The sequence below is a fragment of the Giraffa tippelskirchi genome, chromosome 10, assembly GCF_054371585.1.
Source record: "Giraffa tippelskirchi isolate mGirTip1 chromosome 10, T2T-mGirTip1v1.2.pri, whole genome shotgun sequence".
NCBI classification, from domain to species: domain Eukaryota; kingdom Metazoa; phylum Chordata; class Mammalia; order Artiodactyla; family Giraffidae; genus Giraffa; species Giraffa tippelskirchi.
Window position 1 is genome coordinate 676,884 of NC_137284.1, and position 20,222 is coordinate 697,105.

The 20,222-nt window shown below is 55.5% G+C and overlaps 1 protein-coding gene and 1 long non-coding RNA gene across 16 annotated transcripts in view; both read left to right on the forward strand.

Annotated features, from left to right (window-relative positions):
• The first annotated feature begins 7,067 nt into the window (after positions 1-7,067).
• The window catches only part of AP2A2 (adaptor related protein complex 2 subunit alpha 2), a 55,812-nt gene continuing 42,657 nt past the window's right edge, over positions 7,068-20,222 (forward strand). For all 15 annotated transcript variants that reach the window (XR_014067364.1, XR_014067363.1, XR_014067359.1 and 12 more), the window contains exon 1: positions 7,068-7,265. Coding sequence is in view for 4 of the 15 variants with exons in the window: in XM_081536263.1 (XP_081392389.1) it covers positions 7,199-7,265 (67 nt within the window). In the remaining 11 variants the exon portion in view is untranslated. The remainder of the gene's footprint in view (positions 7,266-20,222) is intronic.
• LOC145524268 (uncharacterized) lies at positions 8,524-10,768 on the forward strand. The gene is made up of 3 exons (XR_014067367.1): positions 8,524-10,181; positions 10,299-10,461; positions 10,556-10,768. It is a non-coding gene; the product is annotated as an uncharacterized LOC145524268 (long non-coding RNA).

Here is a 20,222-nt window from a genome sequence, read left to right on the forward strand (position 1 = left end):
CCCTGTCAGCCCCCACGTCTCTCTGGGTGAACGCTTCGTACTTAGCCTTTGGTTTTGGTCGTCATCCGGGGGCCCGTGGTGCCCACAGCGCTGTCTGGAGTAGGGACACATGCTCCAGACCCTCTGGATGGCCCCTGGACGTCGTAAATCCCAGGAATCCTGGAGTCAGCGCTCTCTCTGTCCTTGCCTCTGGGAAGGGCGGCACTTCTCACACTTCCCACAAACCTGGAACCCTCCAGAGGCTAACCGTAACAGCCCCCACCGCACCCCTAATCTCAGCTCCCAGCGAGGCGAGTCGGTGCGCCTCTGAAATAGACTGAACACACAGTCGCAAGCAGTTTTGGTCTTGAAGCATTTGACACCTGATACAAGCTGGCGGACCCCCGCATCCAGAGCTGTTCCCAGCACAGTTTCCTGCAGAAAACCGCACAGCCCATCCCTGCTGGGCAGCCCTGACAGCCGCTGCACGGCTGTTTCCCCATTTCTGCTGTTCAAGAGGCTTCTCCCTGAACTGAACTTTGTTCTCTTGTCTTCCTACTCAGATTTCCTTCTTTCTCTTCCTCCTATTCCTGCCAGCTAACCCCGACGGTCTTCCCAGGGGATGGGGGCTGGCAAGTGTGCTAAGGCGTGTCACATACCAACCGTCAAGTGTCAGGTTTAAGAGAATCTCAGCCAAATGTTAACACTTAACAGATTTAAGTGAAATCTGAACACATTGGGTCGTTCATGTTTCTGGAAGATTTGCAACAATTTGGGGTTCACCATTTTAAATATTTAACCTATTGAGTATATGAGTTCTTGAAGTACCTGATTATTTTGTTGTCAACTCAGACAAGCTGGAGCACATAAAGAGAAATACAAGATAAATTTAGTTCGAAGTGTTGAAAATCCTTAATTAACTGAGTTTGTAGATGGCAGCGGCCCCTTAAAAATGACTATAAAATCTGTTAGGTTTATAAAGAGCGTAACAGGGTTTGTAAAATTGAACTTAGCAGGTTAAAAAATGGAGCTTCTAAATGAGAACTTTAATAGATCGAATCCTAATTATTTAAATTGAATGTAAATCTGAGTATAACCCTCTTGCTCAGCCCCTAAACTCTAACCATCAGCCCTCACCCCTAGCCCATTGCCTGAGGAGCAGCCTGCCCTGTCAGGTCCAGGCTCTGAGCGGCGAGCCCAGGTCTGGCCCGCCTTGCCCCCAGCCTGTTGCAGAGAGCACCGGAGGACACACCAGGGCAGATGCAGGCCCCGTGGAGCAAGAGGGCCTTCAGAGGCCAGCCCTCGTGCTGCCATTGAGCCCTCCCCCCATGTTCTGGGACACTGCAGAGCTACAGCACCCCACCCCAGGGGCACCCGGCCAGCTGAGGAGCCCGAGTCTGAGGTGGCCTCTCCAGGGTGACGTTGAGGGCATCCCTGACTTACTGGGGGGAGCCCATTGCGTGTAGATACCCCGGGAGCACGTGGTCACCGGCGGTACCTGGTGGCTGTGGAGCTCCGGGGGCCGGGCTCGTGTCTCCCCTGGGCCGAGCGGTGCTCCCGGGGGCGGGGGCGAGGGGGGTCCTTGTCCTCGCCGGTAGCCCGAGGCGCCCCTCACTTGCCGAGTCAGCACAGGGTAAGTCTTTCCTGCCAGGGGCCTCCCGAGACTCGTCCTGTTTCAATGGGGTCACCCGGAGGGCAGGGTACAAGCACTATCACCGATGGTGTCCTGTCACTTCTGGGCCTCAATTTGGTCCTGAGGCCGGAAGGCCAGGAGGAGGGACGCACGTCCGGATTTCCTGCCGCCCAGCCCTCCCCTGCTTGTGGATGGAGACATCCTCCCTGGGTGCCGGGATAAGCAAAGTCCAGAGGGAGAAGGGCAAGGGTGCAGGGCGTGTCACGTGGGGTGGAAGCTTCCAGATACAGCTCTCCATCACCACCACAGCGGGCCTTCTGTCCCTGTGGCCCGCCCCAGCTCACCTGGCCGGGGCATCACAGACTGGCCAGCTCGTAGGTGTCCAGTCACTGGCAGGGCAGGTGCTGCGCCCCAGGGTAGGCTCTGTGACGGGTGGGTGGCCGTGCACGGGGTCGTGCGCTTTGTGGTGTCGGTCCTGGGTTTAACGCTTCTCACCACCCCACGCCCCACGTGAAAATACCTATAGCAAGGGTGAGACGGTACGTGTGTCCACAAAGCCAAATAGGCAGCGTGTCTTGGGGGCCGTAGTGGGGCACGTGGAGGGGTGGACCGTGGCAGGCTGTCCACGTCTGGATCTCCGGCCCCTGTGATGCAGGCCTTGTTTGGAAATAGAGTCTTCGTGGATGTGAGTAAGAAGCTTGGGACGAGGTCATTTTGCATCTAGGGGGAGACCTCAGTCCAATGACTGGGATTCTTAGGAGAGGGAGGAAGATCAGAGACACAGACACAGGGGAGAAGGCCATGGGCTGAGGGAGGCAGAGACGGGGTCCTACCTCCCCCAGCCAAGGCTGCTGGCAGTCCCTCGAAGCTAGAAGAGGCAGGAAATGGAGTCTTGCTTATCGCCTCCAGGAGAACCCACTCTTCACGCACTTTGACCATGGACTTCTGACCACTAGAACTGTGAGAGAGTCCATTTCTGCCGTTCCAAAACCATCAGTTTGTGATCATTTGCTGCAGCATCTGGAGGAAACTACTATGAGTTAGTCGCTCAGTCATGTCCATCTCTTTGTGACCCCATGGACTGTAGCCCACCAGGCTCCTCTGTCCTTGGAATTCTCCAGGCAAGAATACTGGAGTGGGTTGCCATTCCCTTCTCCAGGGGATCTTCCCAATCCAGGGATCAAACCTAGGTCCCCTGCATTACAGGCGGAGATTCTTTACTGTCTGAGGCTGTGGTGGTGCTGAAGGCCTGGAGTGATATTTTTAGGTACATTTTCTTTTCTAAAGCTGTTTTTCTCAGCCTAATCTTAAAATTGGCATAGATTCCATCAGCTCACCCTTAGCAGTGGGTTAAGTGTAGGCTTGAGACATCCCAAACGCTCCAAAACAAGAGGCCTGTTAAGTGATAGCTGACTGCCTACTGGCCTGGCTGATCTGTGCTTTCAGGTCAAGGGGTGTATATTTCAACAGGCACCCTAGGGAGACTGAAAGTCTTGGGTGTCTGCTCTGGAGGTGGATGGGATGCCTGGCCTGGCAGCATCCCGGAGGGGGCAGGATTTTCACAGCCATCTCTCCACACCTCCCCGGGTCAGTGTCATCAGCTGCGTCGCTCCTGCAGCCCGTGAGTGACAGTGCTCCTAAGGCCCCTTCAAGCCGGAGGGGCGTGGATGTGAAGTGGTCTTTGTTTGGGGCCTTTTGGGTGTTTGGGGGGGGTTGGTTTTGTTTCTTTGTTTAAAGAAAGGTTGACTGCTGCAAGCAGCACCTCATTTGTGGGTGGCTGGCATCATGGAGGGGCTTCTCAGGGGGCACTGGTGGTAAAGAACCTGCCTGCCAATGCAGGAGATGTTAAGTGACACAGGTTTGTTCCCTGGGTTGGGAAGATCCCCTGGAGGAGGACATGGCAACCCACTCCAGTAATCTTGTCTGGAGAATTCCATGGACAGAGGAGCCTGGCGGGCTACAGTCCACAGGGTTGCAAAGAGTCAGACACAACTGAAAGGACTTAGCACCCACACATGGAGTCTTGGAAGCTTGACTGTCCTAAATTTTCCTCCAAACAGACCTCAAGAACTTGTTTGGAGGTTCCAGCAGGGGCATACAGCTACTCAAATCCCTTGACCCCAGAACAGTCCACTATCGGGGGAGGTTGTTCTCTTCAAATGAGCATGCCGCTTCGGGAGGGAAGCATATGGAGCCATGAAGGAGGAAGGGGACACCCGCCTAACCAGCCAGATCAGCCAAATCAACCCTGGTGATCAATGGGGTGACAGATGTTGCAGCCAGACGGCCTTCAAATGTGAAGTGGTCTTGATGACAAGCCACAGGACAGATTAGGGGGGCATCCTGACATGTCCCAGGCACCGAGAGCACCAGAACCCCACTGACAGGGCACCCTCGGGCGTGAGAATAGGTGTGAATCAGCATCTAGGTTTGGCAGGTGTGACAGAGCCCCCAGTCACAGCAGCACAAGCACGGCCAGCTTGAGGGCTCGCGCAGTGCCAGGGCGGTCTGCAATGGGGCTCCAGCCACCAGACCCGTGCCCCAGGCAGCAGAATGGACAAGGAGGGGCATGGACTCAAAATCAGGTCCCCAAAAGTGCTCATGTCACCATCTGTCCTGGGTGGAGTTAGGTCCTCTGAAGTTTCACATGCGGAAGTCCTCAGTCCCCGGAGCTCTGATGGGACTGTATCTGGGTCATTGCAGGTGTAATTCATTAAGAAGAGCTCATACTTGGCCCTGATCCAGGATGATGAGTGTCTTGGTAAAAAAGGAGAAATTTGGATACAGACAAGCATCAAGGGAAGATGGTGTGAAGAGACACAGGCTGAAGACGGCTGTCGTCAGGCCAAGGACAGAGGTCTGGACCAGATCCTCAGTCTAAGCCTCGAAGGAACCAGCCCTGCTGACATGTTGATCAACAGCGTCCAGCCTCCAGAACTGGGAGACAGCACAGCACTGAGTTCCTTTCTCTAGATCATATGCAGGAATTTCCAGCATCTGGACCCTGTTTTAACACGGGGCCACCGAGCCCAGCTTCCAGACCCTCAACTGCCCAGGCAGACTCGGGTGACCCAGATGGACAAGTGCCCCTTGGGATGGGTCTGCTCTCTCAGACTCCATTCTGCCGACAGACACTCAGCTTCCTGCAGTTCTCCCGGTGGCCAAGCTTTCCCCATCCGGTGTGACTGGGTGTTGGGACCTCACTGTCCCAGGTCTCAGGGGATGGGGCTAGGCCAGGGGGCTTTGGGGGGAACTGACTTTTCTCCTACAAAGTAACCTCTTCAAGGGATGTCATGACAGGGTCTTCAAGTACGGGGACAACACTGTCTGATGAGGCGAAAAGGGCTGTGGAGGGTGATGGGGCTCCCGGAGAATAGGGCTTGGCGTTGCCTGGGCTGCCCCATCCCCCATCCACCTTCTCTGGGCCCCAGCCGGGGAGGCTACAGGTTCACCTTCCATGTCTCTTTCACAACAATCTGAATCTGCCGTGTGTGACTCTGGGCTCAGTTTAACAGCTACGAGAGAGGAGACTGGCCGCCACAGGAAGGTTCCCGCCTCCCTGAGATGGGCAGTCAGGGGCTTGAGCTCATCTCTGTCCTCCAGGTGGTCTGGCTTCCTTCAAAGTCCCCACCTACCACAGAGTTCTTGAATTTCTGATGCCCTGCCTGCTGGCCGAGACAGGGGATGTGCTCGGTCCCTGGAGCCATCATTCCTGGTGAGCACAGGGGGCCACGGGGGCCCAGGACACCGCATCCTGTCCCTGAACATGCATAGCTGCTTGGACCTCCAGCCACATCTGGGCCAGGATGCCAACCCCAATTTTCTGGAAGGTTATTGTCAGCAACCCCCTCCAGACATTATGGGAAGGAAACTGGGTCACTTGTAAAACTGACAGGCCCAGGTACAAGCAGGATCACTCTGGACACCACGGCCCCTGGCTCTGGGCTCCCCCGCCTTTGTTTCTTCTTCAGAATGCAAGTGTTGGGGCCTCCCCCTCCCACGGGCCACAGAAGGAAGAGAGCCTTGGAACCAGCACTGGCTGGTCCAGTTCACACAATCCAAGAAACGGAGCACTGCATGCTGCCGAAAGGTTAAGTGACCTGAAGGGCAGGTGAAGGCACAGCAGGAGGCAGGAGGCTGGGGTCTTTCTCGCGGCCAGTGGCGTGCCTCATCAGTCTCTGGATACCGCCCCACCCCACCCCCGCCAACATACACACATATGTGTAGGGATCCCAGGAGGCTTAGGAAGCCCAGGGTCAGCACTGAGAGGTGTGATGCCTATTCATCTCTAAGCCTGTCCTCCAAGAAGCCCCTCCACTGTGGGCTGAGTGTGCCATCTGTCCATGCCCCGCATGAGCCCCTGCAGCCTCTTGGCACTGCCCTGCCCTGTGAGTGGCTGCAGGTGGTGGGTCATGGTCTCCTCACCTGAGTCCCCAGGCCTGGCTGTGGTAGGGTTATCTCCTGGCCTGGGGAAGCAGGCCGTAGGGGGTCTCTCCAGGAAGCCCTCTGTGGGCCCCGCCCTTTGGAAGTTTTGGAAGGTGGTGAAATTGCTGCCTTATATGGATTCGGGTCTCCACAGGTTCTGGCTTCCCCCAGGGGTCCCAAAGGACCAGAGCTTGGGTCCTTGGTCCACAGGAGGGGACCTGCCCCTTTGTTCTCCTAGCCAGGGTCCATCAGGGGCCCGGCCTCTTACTGGGAAGTGAGCCAGGGTGGGTCTGGGCTGTGTCATTGGAATCTCTCTCTCTCTCTCTGGACACAGGTTACAGGGCCTGGATAACTCCAGACGAGGAAGGATCCTCTCCAAAGCCATCCCACTTCGTGAAGGAGCGCTCCCCGGGGCCACCTGCTTTCCAGACAAACTCCTGGGGTCTCTGCCTGCTAAGGCCCCTGCGGTGCACTGCGGGTGGGCCATGGTCCTCGCCTCCACCTCCCCAGGCTGCGGAGGTGCGTGGCGGCAACAGTGGCAAAGGGTGAGGTTGGTTGGTCACCAAGGAACTGGATTCAAGACTGAGCCCTGGTCCCCTGGTGCTGTCAAGGGGTCGGAGGGAAGCCGTCTCTTCAGGGCTCAGTCTTCCCTTTGTAAAGAGACGGGCCGGCTCTGGACGGCCTGGTGATGGGCAGCTGGCCCCAGAGCTCTGGATGGGGACGGGTCTCCCGCGGGAGGCCGGCGGCAAGCGGCCCCAGAGCCGGGCGGGGAGGGCGGTGAGAGGATGGGCGGAGGCGAGGCAGCGGGATCTGGGCGGCTGGCGGTGGGGGTTCTGCGCGGCGGAGCCGGGGGGAGCGAGTAGCGGCCGGCGAAGCCGGCGCTCCGTCACCTCCGCCGAGCCCCTCCCGCAGCGTCCGTCTCCCGGGGCCGCCGCCCGGCCGTGCGCGCCCGCCGCCGACGTGCTCGCCCCCGCGCCCCGGCCGCCGTCGGTCGCCGCGCGAGCGAGCGTGCGTGCGTGCGCGCGCGCGCGGCGGCCCCGAGAGCGGCGCTGGAGCCTGAGGCGACTGGGCTGAGGCGGCTCCTCCCGGCTCCCGCTCCTGCGGCCCGCTGCCCTCTCCTTCGCAGGGCCCGCCAGCCCAGGCCGCTCGCCCGGCCCGAAGATGCCGGCCGTGTCGAAGGGGGACGGGATGCGGGGCCTGGCGGTCTTCATCTCGGATATCCGCAACTGTGAGTGGCTGGGCGCCGGGCCGGCCCGCGGGGGGCGGGGGCGCAGGCCGGGGTGAAGGGCTGGCCGGCAGTGGCCTTCGGGGGCTGGGGTCCAGGGCGCGAGCCTGGCGGGCGGGGGTCCTGGGGTCGAGGGCTGGGGTCCGGGGCGCGGACCTGGCGGGCGGGGGTGCTGGGGTTGGGGGCTGGGGTCAGGGTCGCTGACCTGGAGGGCGGGGTTCCTGAGGTTGGGGCTGGGCTCCTGGGCGCAGACCTGGCGGGAGGGGGTCCTCGGGTTGGGGCTGGAGTCCGGGGAGCGGACTTGGAGGGCAGGGGGCCGGGGGTTGGGGGCTGGGGTCCGGGGCGCTGACCTGGAGGGCGGGGGTCCTGAGGTTGGGGCTAGGGTCCCGGGCGGGGGTCCTGGGGTTGGGGCTGGGCTCCTGGGCGCAGACCTGGAGGGAGGGGGGTCCTCGGGTTGGGGCTGGAGTCCGGAGAGCGGACTTGGAGCACAGGGGGCCTGGGGTTGGGGGCTGGGGTCCGGGGCGCTGACCTGGAGGGCGGGGGTCCTGAGGTTGGGGCTAGGGTCCCGGGCGGGGGTCCTGGGGTTGGGGCTGCGCTCCCTGGCGCAGACCTGGCGGGAAGGGGTCCTCGGGTTGGGGCTGGAGTCCGGGGAGCGGACTGGGAGGGCAGGGGGCCTGGGGTTGGGGCTGGGGTCCGGGGTGCAGGCAGCGTTCAACACCCGCGTTGGAGGCCTGGCTCCGCTGAGGGGCTTCTGGCAAAGCCGCCCCTCCCTGGCATGATGTCACCCCGAGCAGTCGGCTGGTCTTTCTAGTAATGGAGCATTTAACCCAGCGTTTTCCAGAATAGCGTGCATTTTTACTGGGAGTGGGAGTAGCGAAACCCGCGTCTTGCAGGGAAGCAGCTGCTTGACACGGGTCCTGGCGGCCTGTTAGGCCCTGATTAAAGTGAGTCGTTCCCAGGGAATCGGCCCCAGGCGGTGGGGTGGGATGGCCTAGGAGAAATGCTGCTCTGCCCGCTGTCACCGCGTTCTCAGTGACATATGCCCCTCACAGCGTGGAAAAATCCACATGGAAAGGTGAACCAGGTTGGAGGTGGGGGTGCACCGTTCCTCCACCAATACATTTAACTTTGGTGTACAAAAACTCCTGTTGATTTTCAGGTAATGTTCCCTTTATTTGGGTTTCCCTGGTGGCTCAGACGGTAAAGAATCTGCCTGCGGTGTGGGAGACCAGGATTCGACCCCTGGGTGGGGAAGATCCCCTGGAGAAGGAAATGGCAACCCACTCCACTATTCTTGCCTGGAAAATCCCATGGGTGGAGGAGCCTGGCAGGCTACAGTCCATGGGGTCACAAACAGTCGGAGACGACTGAGCGACTTCACTTTTCCCTTTATTTAATTAAAAAATAAAAAACACAAAACCAGTTTCTTGTCTGGCTTTAATTCTCATTTTTTACCCACCAGACATTTGTGGGTTTCAACGGCTGCAGCTCACTGTGTATTTTAAAGGGTGCATGTACTCGCCTGCTGGTGCATGCTGCTGTCCAGAGCCCTCCCTCGATCGCCTCACTTCCTTAGACTGGGATGGAGGACCCAGGTGGGGGAAGGTTCGACCTTCTGTCCCTTCCCCTTTTCTGCAAGAAATCCATGTGGAAACTCACCCAGAGGTTTGCGCTTTTACAAGTAGGACAGTATCTTTTTGTCCTCCTTTGCTGTGTAATATGATTTTCTAGATAATAATATGGATAATCGTAATGTGTCTTATAAAGCTAAGTGTGGGTGTGTTGCTGCTTCAGGAGACCCTTGGGCCAGGGCTCAGCTGCCTTAAATTAACCTTGACATCTGTCCTTTTATTTTGAAAGAAAATTGCTTTGGGCAGGTCATGGAGCTTGAAATCCCTTTTCTCAGTTTTGTAGACTAGTTCTGCTAACTAGATGTGTTCTGTGCTGGGTCTGCCGGAGTGTGAGGACTTGGCCTGTCGACTGAGTATAGACAGACTTTCTCCACCTCTGCCCTGTGGCATTTGGGGCTGATCAGTTGTGTGACTCTCCTGTGGCTTCTACCTTCTAAATGCTTCCAGCTGTTGCCCTGGGGGACACCCCCACTCTGGGCCCTGAGCAGCTGGTGTGGAACAGTGAATTAGACAGTGTCTTCAATGAAGGAGGTGCTGTAAGAAGAAGTGCCGAATCCTTGGGAGGGCCGGGGGTGGGCTCAGGCCTCTGTTGAATGTGGCCCCCTTCTCAAAACCAGCTTTCCCACCGCACCTTCCTGCTACCCCTCATCAGCTGCGAGGCTGTCCTCTCCTGTCAGGACAGCATGGGCAGTTCGTGGCTCTCTGTCCCCTCCCTGCCCCGCCCTGGAAGCCCCACAGGGTGGGAGCCACGCGCGGTGTCCGGGTGAGACGGTCACTCAGTAGTTGAGTAGGCAAGTGCAGAGAAGCTCTCCCCTGGGAGCAATCTGGGGCCTGTTCTGGCCAGACCCAGCGAGCGGTGGGCACAGCAGGGAGGAGGAGAAGGTCTGACCTGAGAGCCTGCCGCCTGGTCAGAGCTGCTCTGAGCTTGAGCCCTCAGTGGCAGGTGGGGGGTCCCTGCTTCCTCTGCTTGTGGCTCTGCTTTCGTGTCGTGAGAGTGACCCCTGTGCAGAGAGGGCACCTGGACCCACGGCCGCAGAGCTCCGTCTCCCTCGCTGACAGGGACAGTGGGTGTGTAGCTGAAGTATCACTGACGTGTTTCAGCTCTAAAATTGTGGCTTCCCTTACCTTTCCGCACGGTGGTCTCTTAATGTCCTCCTTAGGCGCGAGCTCTGCCTCAGGTGACACCTGGCTTCAAGATGCTGCAGGGCCTGAGAGGTGCCCGTGTCCTGGTGCTCCGTGTAGCTTTGTATCCTGTCTTACTGACTTCGGCCCCCTGAATCTGACTCAGGTGAATTTGGTGTGTGGGAGTTCAGGAACTATTTCTCTCGATCGTTTTCAAATATGTTGTTAAAAACATTCTATTCCTTTTATTTAGTCCTAGTTTTAAAATGATTTCTTTATTCAGAAATAAATATGGAGTCCCAGGAAGTTGCAGAGAAACAGACAGGGAGGCCCCGGCGTTCCTCAGCCGTCTCCCTCTTTCGTGACAGTGTAGTTTCAACACCAGGAGACTGACGCTGGCACAGTCTGCCAGGTGTAGTCACGTTCTCAAGTGTTGTACGCTCGAGGTATGTGCGAGCGCGTGTATGTGTGTGGTCTGTGTACTTTTTTTTTGGCTGTACCACAAGGCTTGTGGAATCTCAGTTCCCTGCCCCTCCGCAGTGAAAGCGAGGAGTCCTCAGCGCCGCGCTGCCAGAGCAGCCCCACGGCCTCTGCGCTCTCCTCAGGCACAGCTTCACGTGACCCCGCCTCAGAGAAGATACACAGCCGTTTCACCAGCACAAAGCCCTCTTGTGCCACACCGTGTAGTCAGCCTCTGCCCTGGCCACTCACCTGTTCTCCGTCTCTGCGTGACCTCTCAAGGATGTCGTGTGAGTGAAACTGGGCAGTGTGTGACCTGCTGAGGTTGGCTTTTCTCATTGGCACAATCCCTGGAGGGCCATCCATTCGAGCACTGAAGTCAGAATGGAGGCTCTGGGCCTTCACTGGTGGCCCAGTGGTCAAGACTCTGCCCTCCCACTGCAGGGGGCACGGGTTCTCTCCGTGGTCAGGGACCAAGGTCCTGCACGCTGCATGGAGTGGCCAAAACAACACACACAGCAGTCAAAAGGAAAGAGCTGCCGAAACTGGGAAAATAATAGCTATTTGCTGTTTTTTAGGTTGTTTGGGAACTTTTGTTTGCTTTTGCACATGTGATAGTATCAGCGGGGGGGCTTTACGGATTGACCTGATGCTAGAGCATTGCTCCAGATGTAAAACCTGCTGAAAACGTCAGAACTGACTGCAGAGTACGCAGGGCCGCGCTGAGGGGGAGAAGCGATGAGACCTCGTTCTTGGGGAGCCCATCATGTTGCCAGCAGGCAGGAGAATGCCATTTGTTCCTCCATGCACGTGGTGGTGGGGCTGGGGCCGCACAGATAAGTCGAGCCGCTTCCATGGCGCTTGGAGGCTTTGTATTTAATCCCTCCAGGTACTCGCTCAAATGAAGGGATTCAAGTGAACAGGTGCAATTAGCCATTTGGCCAAAAACAATTTCCATGTTCTGGGAGAAAGCGTGTGGTTTTGCTGCAGGCACAGTGATTTAACAACAGGATAACTGTCAGTGCCCTGTCCTGTGGTCACCACAGAGCTCAATGCCCCCCCCCCCCATTTCTGTTGTTAATAACTTTGGTGAAACTGGGCACTGCTTTGAATTGTTTTTTAGCATGACTAAAGTGTAAAAAATTTTACTTGTTTGTAAAATTCCATTTGTTATGAGTCAAAAATTGGACATGAAAATTTAAATTCAGCGTAAAACTTCAGTGTTAAAATGAAACATAGGGATGGAACTTGATTTTCCTGGGTAGTAGTAAAGATCAGAGTCAGGAATGGTCAGTCTGCATTTTAACTTAAAAATTTTTTTTTAAGTAAGGCTCAGTTTAGTCTTATCTGTACATTTAAAAAATGCTGACTTTTTGAAAAAAGTGCTCTTGTTGCATATTTCCTTTTGCACTCTTATGCATAATTTATATTCCTTAGAAACTGATTTAGGAAGTTTGTGCTGAGGCTCGGGGAAGGGACGGACCTCCAGGCTGGAAGAGGAAGGAAGTCTTCGGTCTGACTGCACGTTGCGGCTTCTAGGAAGCCCCGTGTCCTCCTCCCCGTGTCCTCCTGGCCCCTCTCTGTTTCCTCTGTGAGATGTCGAAGTGCCCTGGTGAAGAGTGTATTCTCAGGCCAGATACTCAGCATTACCTCTCTTTCCTCTTAAAATGATTTTCAGTCTGTTTATTTATTTTTTTTTTGGCAGCAACACGTGTCAGGATTTTATAGTTGTGAAATTATTGGAACAGCTGTCTTTTGGGGATTAAGTGGCATTTCTTGGCCTTAAAAAAGTCAAACAGGGTCAGACCCGAGGGTAAGGTTCAGGAGTGCCGTGGGAAAAGGCACCTGGCGTAACTGTGAGCAGACAGAGGGGCTCTGGTGGGAGCTCTGAGCGGGAGGGCTCTGGTTCCTCCGATGGCACTTGCAGGTCTTGGGTGTGAAGTTGGCCTCCCTTAGTTCAGATTTCAAAACTTCGGAGGCTCCAAGGAGGGAAACTCTTTGTGAGTCTGTGGCAAACATGTCTGGCGCAGTGCTGCCGTGAAGCTCTAGGGGGTCCCCTCGCGGTGAATGGGACGCGTGGGGGCCGTGGCCCCGGTCATGTGCTGGGCTTTCTCTGAGAGGCTGAGCGGTTCTGAGTTCTGGACAGCGTGGGCCTCAGGTTTTGGTTAAACGGTAGCGTCTGGGCCCATTGTGTGAAATACTGCTGGGGTTCTTAGAAGCTGCGCATGAAGCCCCCGGCCCGAGGTGCTCGCAGACAGACGCACTGAAGGTGAGTTCCCGCTCTGTGTCCTCAGAGTTGGGGGACTAGGATGACAGGGTGGAGGATGTGGGTCCTTGCCCTGAGAGAGTCCTGGGTTGGAGAGTGGAGGTCCTGGGAGGGGGGCAGAGGGAGCCATAGAGGGACACAGGCGCTTGGCACCCAGAGCAGGGAGTGGGAGTCCACCTGGGAGCACTCTGTGTCTGCCTGAGGCCCTGTCAGCGTCTTTTTCCATCGAAGCCTGTCTGGTCCTCAGTCCCCACCCTGCTCTGTGTGATGAAGTGAAGGGAGGGTGTGCAGGGATGCGCCCCTCCCTCTGGTCTGCACTGGGCTTGGGTGGACCCCATGGGCGAGTTAGAAAGCCGATGGCTTCTGTCAGCTCCCGTGGGTGCAGCGTGGAGGAAAGGGAAGTCACTTCACCATCAGCTTACCAAACAAATTGAACGATACTCATTACAAGACAAAAATGACCAGTTTTCACTAGGTCACAGGATGTCTGAGGCATCAGACCACAAAACTGAGCTCGCTGATTCTGGCGTTGGCCTTCTTCAGAGTCTTCCTGACTTTGGGATGAAAATCGACACAGGTGAAATGTCATGAAAAGCGGTGTGTGTCGCTTGCCTAGGAGGAGAATTTCAGGCTGGGTTGTGGTGGGTGGTCGCTCATGCTGGGGAGCTGGGGCTGTGTGCTGAGGTCAGCCCTTGCCCTCTGTGTGGAGGGAGGGTTGTGAGGGGCGCCAGAATGCGTAGAATAGAGAGCATGTCAGGAGGAAGCACCCGACTTAAAGCAGTGCCTCGGAGGCCGACGTGGGAAGAGGACCAGGAAGGGTGTGGGGCCGGGACGTGCAGTGCCAGAAAGGGAAGAGGCAGGCCCGGCCTCGCCCTGGCGCAGCGCGTGCCCTTGGGGGACAGTCTCTGCCCTGCGAGGAGGAGGAGGCTGGGCTCACAGTGCCTGCCCGTGCGCTCGAGGGCAGCGGGGTCAGGGGCTGCTGGGGGAGCCACCCGGTGGGACAGGGCGAAGCACACGGTGTGGGGTGGGCCAGTGTTCTGCCCCTCGGCAGCTGTGTGAGTGGGGCTGCTGCCGGTTTAAGGAGGGCAGAGAGGTGCCCGCACCGGCCTGTGCCCCAGAAAGAGAAGACTGTCTTCGCAGGGACGGCCGACCCCTCTTCCCTGGCTCACTCCTGACCCTGGGCAGGGAGAGTGGTTGGCTGAGGACTGGATGTGCTCATTAAGGCAGGAGCGTCTGGCCAATGCTTGGAGTCAGATCCTGATTCTGTCCCTTTTTCTTTCTCACTTTTGCGAATTGTGGCCCAAGATTGCTGGGAGTCTTCCATTTTCCCCCAAATTTAAACTCAGTGAGGGAATTCCCCAGCGGTCCAGTGGGTAGAACTTGGTGCTTTCACTGCCAGTGGCCTGGGTTGTATCCCTGGTCTGGGAACTAAGATCCTGCAAGTCACACAGCATAGGCAAAAATAAAAAAAAAAAGTAAAACATCTCCCCATCCCTGACTCTGTGACACCTGAGGTGGTTTTGTGTTCACCACCCCTGCTTGTATTTGAGGTGTTTCCCTTGTTGTGGTCCTTTCCACCTACCCTCATCTGCAGGATTGCTTAAAAGTGTGAAGACCAAATCCAAGTTGGGTTGCTTGGCTTCTGTTTTGCACTGCAGTGTCTTCTTTCCCCCCTTTAAAAACCCCTTCTGATGGCAGCAGAAGGGTGTCGTGAGGATTAGGTGTGCTTAGAGCACCTTGAGCTCCTTAGGGAGGGCTCAGGCGCTGTGTGGGGATTTGTGCTTTGCTTTCCCTAAGGCCAGCCTTCCTTCGTGTGGTGGAGTTGGGAGGGCAATTATGTGTTTCTGTTGCAGTTTAAACAGCATTGAAAAAGGGTATGCATTGATACTGAATACTCTATTTTAAAGCACAGTGGGAAAAAGAGAGCAAGAAAATTAATATTTTGGAATAGTTTTGGATTGCATTTATTGCTATTGAAAAGTAGCTTTTCTTGGCCGGTCACTGTGAGGGGTGTGTGTGTCTTGCACTTTACTACCAGACCAGAACCTTCTTCTGACCCTCGCTGTGCCTGCGAGAGCAGTCTCCTATGGTGAGGCGGGTGCTCGGGTGCACTGGGGCCTGCGGGCCGCCCTCCTGCCCTGGACTCGCTCCTCCCAGCCTCGGGGGCTCCTGTCAGGTAGCGCACGGCTTCATTCAGTCAGTTCCCCGTTCAGACCACGTGCTCTCACCACTGCCTGCGGCCTGAGTCGCCCTCACCTGGAGCAGCCCCAGCCTCCCGGCACCGAGTGTGGAGGCAGGCCTGCGGGTCTGCTGGTGCTGAGTTGTCCGGTCCCCGAGGCCTGGCCTTTCTGAGGCTGTCCTCCGTGGGTGGGCTGTCGGTGCTTGTGTCCACAACCTCCCAGGCTGTCTTAGGGGGAAGCTGGTCACAGAGGGACAAGAGGCGCTGCTTTGTTGGGGCTGATGTCTGTCTGATGTGTGCTCTCCGATGCAGCGTTTACTGTAGATCTGATGTAAATCTGCTTTATAAGTAGCCAAGAAAATATTGTTTTTCATACTACATTCTTGTTGTTTTGTAATAATTTTGATACAACTCCAAGAGTGAAGGGTGTTTTGAAGGTGTGTATTTAAAAATTTATTTCTTTGTTTTTCTGGACTCTATATTTTGACATAATTGTTCCATTCATTCATTCATTTGAGAAATCTGTTGGTGCCCATTGCGTGCCGGGCATTATCCTAGGCATCGGGGATTTGGTGCGTAACCGAAGGGACACAATCCCTGTTCTTCCAGAGACTTAAATTCTGCGAGAGTGGACAGAACTGATTTCCGCGTTGTTCTGTGTGTCTGCTCTCACAGGAATGCATGTGTTAGCTTCCTGTGCTGCTCCTCACTTCAGGGGGCCTTGGGGCTCTGTTTGGGTCCCCCTCCCCAGGGGGGTGCTGCGGCTCCTCCTGTTGATTTCCTGTCTCTCAGTGACTGCTGTCTTCCATAGTCTGTTCTCCAGTGTTTGAAAACTATTGTTTCCTACATTTTGCTCAGGTTTTATTGCCTGAGGTGAGAGTGTAGATCCTGACCCTGTTTATGGCAGTAGATTTGCGAGAGATGTTGAGCGTGCGTTTGGATCCCAAGGCTGGAATTCAGAGGTAAGCGGATGGTGGCGTTGTGTGTAGGGGGGCTTGAAACCACGAGACTGGAATCGGAGCTGGAAGCTGACGGAGGGCGTGGCGATCGTCACAGGAGCTTTACCTCTGTTTACACACCTGATCTTCACGATGATACTTCATAGCAGGTACTGAGGTGCTCCCTGTTTTATGGAGAAAGGAGCGGAGGCCAAGGAGGCCCAGGCCCTGCCCCTGAAATGGTCCACTGAGGACCCAGACCCAAGCGACTGGGGCTCCAGACCTCTCCTCTGAAGCACGTTGCTGGGCCAGCTCTCCAGGAGGATGGCCAGTGCTCCAGATGTGCCTAAGCCATCAGGCAGCCTGGGCCAGGGAGGAGGGCTGGTCAGGGGAGCCTGACGGGCGGTTTATAGGAGAATAACTCGCGTGGAGCTTGGCGGCAGAGGGGGAGGGAGGAGGTGGAGACCCTGAGGGCTGCTCTGACACAGGAGCACCCTTCTCATAGCGTGCAGCAGCGCTCCTGGGGGTCAGAAGCGGGCACAGCCTCGCAGCAGGCGCTCTGCCTTCATCTCCCGGGGGGGCCCAGGGTGTGGGCAGAGCCTCAGTCCCTCCTGGAGACCTCGCCCGCATTCCTGCTCCCCTCCCCACGCCCTCCAGCCAGACCGTCTCCAGACCTGGGTCTCCCTGACTGGTCCCACAGGGCTCCCGGGGCTCCCCAGTTTTAGTGACATCTGCAGACTCACGGGGTCCTAGAATTGGGGTGTGAGTGTCTTTAGGGGGATTCTGCCTATCATGATTGGGTCAAGAGTGCTTTTTTAAGATTAATTCAGTTGTTCAGCAAATTCCTGGGTGCATATTTCACACATTGAACAGAAAAACTGACCAAGAGTGCCCTCGTGTGACTTATATCCCAGTGAGGTAGACATAAAGTAAATAAGTTTAACATACACTGCATTGTATACGGTGTTGGGGCTTCCTAGGTGGCTCAGTGGTAAAGAATCGACCTGCTGATGCAGGAGACACAGGAGTTTGATCCCTGGGTTCGGAGGATCCCCTGGAGAAGGAAATGGCAATCCACTCCACTCTTCCTGCCTGGGAAATCCCATGGACAGGGGAGCCTGGCGGGCTACAGTCCATGGGGTCACAGAGTCAGACACGATTTAGTGACTGAACCCACATGCACATATACTGTGTTGAGGGGAACGTAAAGGGAAAATAAAACGGGGCTGCAGTGTGGGGAGGGGAGCTGGGGGTCAGGCGTCCTTGGAATGCTGGTGGGTGGGAGGGGAGGCTGCTGTGCCTGCTCTTCAGAGCCGGAGGAAGGTGGGCGTGCGTGGCGGGATCTTGTAGCTGAGCCAGGGCAGGTGAGCAGAGAAAGGACTTGGCTTTGGGGAGACAGGAGGGAAGACGGTTAGGAGCCTCTGGACCAGGTGAGAAAGGGGAGGACCCCTAGGGGGTGGGGAGGTAGACGGGAATGACGGGGACCAGTGCAGAAGGGGAGGGGCACTGGGCCGGGAGGCAGCAGGTGTAGAGGGAGTGCAGGGTGGAGCTGTGCGGTGGCCGTGGGGAAGAGCTGGCAGGGCCTCCCTGGGCTTCGCACTGTGAGGCCAGTCCCGCGGCTGGGCATACGCGTCACCAGGCTCAGATTTCCAGGCTCACCTGCCAGCTGGCCACGAGTTGGATTCAGTGGGGTGGGGTCTGGTGTGCTGCAGTCCACGGGGTCTCAGTAAGTCGGACATGACTTGGCGACTGAACAGCAAGGGAGGGGTTTTGCCAGCAAGCGCTCTGTGGGAGTTGCGGGTCAGGTGTGGTTTACGTGATAGATGGAGACTGGCTGGGATGGGGGGAGGTCCGCGAGGGACAGAGAGTGGGTCGTAGTGCTTGGGCGGGGCGGTGGGGCTCAGAATTTGCTCACCTGATCTAGTTGCTCACTAGAGCTGAAAGGATGGGGCCCTGGGGGTCCCTGCTGTGGAGCATGGGGAGCCTGACTGTTGGAGCGGCGGCTCTGGAGGACTGGATCTTCTAAGGCACCATGGTTAGGGCCAGCGGGTTGTCGGGGTCATTCATCCTGTATGTCGGAGAGGGGGTAGTGTCATAGTAGGTATTTGGGTAGGTCTTCCCAATTATATTAATTTTTGCTATTTTCTTGTTTCTAAATAAATGTTTAATGAAAAACAAAATCAAGAATACAGTTTAAGAAAGGGTTAGTCGCTCATTTGTGTCTGTCTCTTATTGACTCCATGGACTGTAGCCCGCCAGGTTCCTCTGTCCACAGGACAAGCATTTGTCCACAATTCTCCAGGCAAGCATACTGGAGGGGGTTGCCATCCCCTTAAATTATAAAACAGTTGACCCTCACCCCATTCCCTCATTCCTAAACTTAAGTCAATTATTTTCATTTTACATCCATCTCTTCTCATATTTACTTAAAAAGTGTGATTGCTTATTCTAAATTACATGTTAAGTTGCATATCAGTCATGGGTGTTTTTCTCCATTTAGCCATTATTTATTGACTTCTTACTGTGGAAGATGGGGATTTAACTTACCTAAGCTTTCCTTTTCCCATGCTCTGATGTGTCACAGTTTTTAATTCAATTAATCTATAGCATTTAATTACTATCTGAAAATATTCTTAGCTGAGAATGATAGTGGTTTGACTTTTCAAAAAACCATTCATTTATTTTTGGCTCTGCTGGGTCTTTGTTGCCGTGAGCAGCTTTCTCATCGCAGCGGCTTCTCTTGCTGAGGAGCACAGGCTCTGGGTGCATGGCATGCGGGCTCAGGAGTTGGGGCTCGCAGACTACGGCGCAGGCTCAGGAGCTGTGGTGTGTGGGCTGAGTTGCTCCGCAGCATCTGGAATCTTCCTGGACCAGGGATTGAACTCTTATCCTCTGCTTTGGCAGGCAGATTCTTACCTAGTGTACCACCAAAGAAGTTCTGTTTCTGATTTATAAATAAGTTCATTTGTATCATTTTAGATTCCACATATAAGTGATATCATACGATATTTTTCTTTTTCTGTTTGACTTCACTTAGTATGATAATCTCTAAGTCTATTCATGTTGCTGCAAATGGCGTTAGTTCATTCTTTTTTGTGGCTGAGTGGTATGTGTGTATATATATATAAATACTTATATAGCATATTCATAAAGAATGTACCATACGCATGTGTGTGTGTGTGTATATATACGTATGTATATATACCATATTCAGGGCTTCCCTTGTGGCTCAGCTGGTAAAGATCCACCTGCAATGCGGGAGACCTGGATTCGATCCCTGGGTTGGGAAGATCTCCTGGAGAAGGGAAAGGCTACCCATTCCAGTATTCTGGCCTGGAGAATTCCATGGACTGTATAGTCCATGGAGTTGCAATTTGCAAAGAGTCGGACACGACTGAGCGACTTTCACTTCACTTCACTTCTATACCGCATGCGTAAAGAATGTGTATACCCTGTGTCCGGTCATCTGTCAGTGGACACGGGCTGCTCCTGTGTCCTGGCTGCTGTAAATGCTGCCGCTGTGGACAGTGGGTGTGTGCATCTTTTTCAGTTGGAATGTTTTCTGGGTGTATGTCCAGGAGTGGGGTTGGCAGATCATGTAGTAACTGTTTTCCGTAGGTGCTGCGCCGGTTTACTTTCCCATCAACAGTGTACGAGAGCTCCCTTTTCTGCACATTTTGAGGGCTTTCTCTGTCTCTCTTTTAAATTGAAGTATAGTTGATGTACAGTGTTGTGTTGGTTTCAGGTGTACAGCAAAGTGATTCAGCTGTACACACATGTGTATCTGTTTTTAAAGACTCTGTTTCCTTATCGGTCATTACAGAGTACTGAGTCGTGTTTGCTGTGCTGTTTAGTAGGTCCTGATGAGTTACCCACTGTATACACAGCATTGTGTATGCATGAACCCCAGACTCCTGGCTTCCCTTCCCTGCCCCTCGAGGGCTTTTTTCTTGTCGGAGTGCTCCTTTGTTGCTGGCATCTGGTTCTTGAAGGTGTATTTTCTTCTATTTATGTGAGAATATCTACAGTTTTGCGGTTTCCTCCTCTGCGTTGCCCCTTTGGTCTGAATTCTTTTTCTGTAGGTTTGTTTCCGTCTCTGGCTTGTGCTGTGAGATGGTTCGGGATGCCTCCTGGTCAGTGTCTCTCCATCACAGGGGCCAGTGATGGCCGGCACGGGGAGGGCTTTGGCAGAGGCCTCGCTGGGGGCTGGGGGCTAGGGGGCTGGGGGGCTGAGGGGCTGGGGGCTGGGGGTTGAGGGGCTGGGGGACTGAGGGCTGAGAGGGGCTGGGGGCTGGGGGGTTGAGGGGCTGAGGGGCTGGGGGGTTGAGGGGCTGGGGGCTGGGGGGTTGAGGGGCTGGGGGGTTG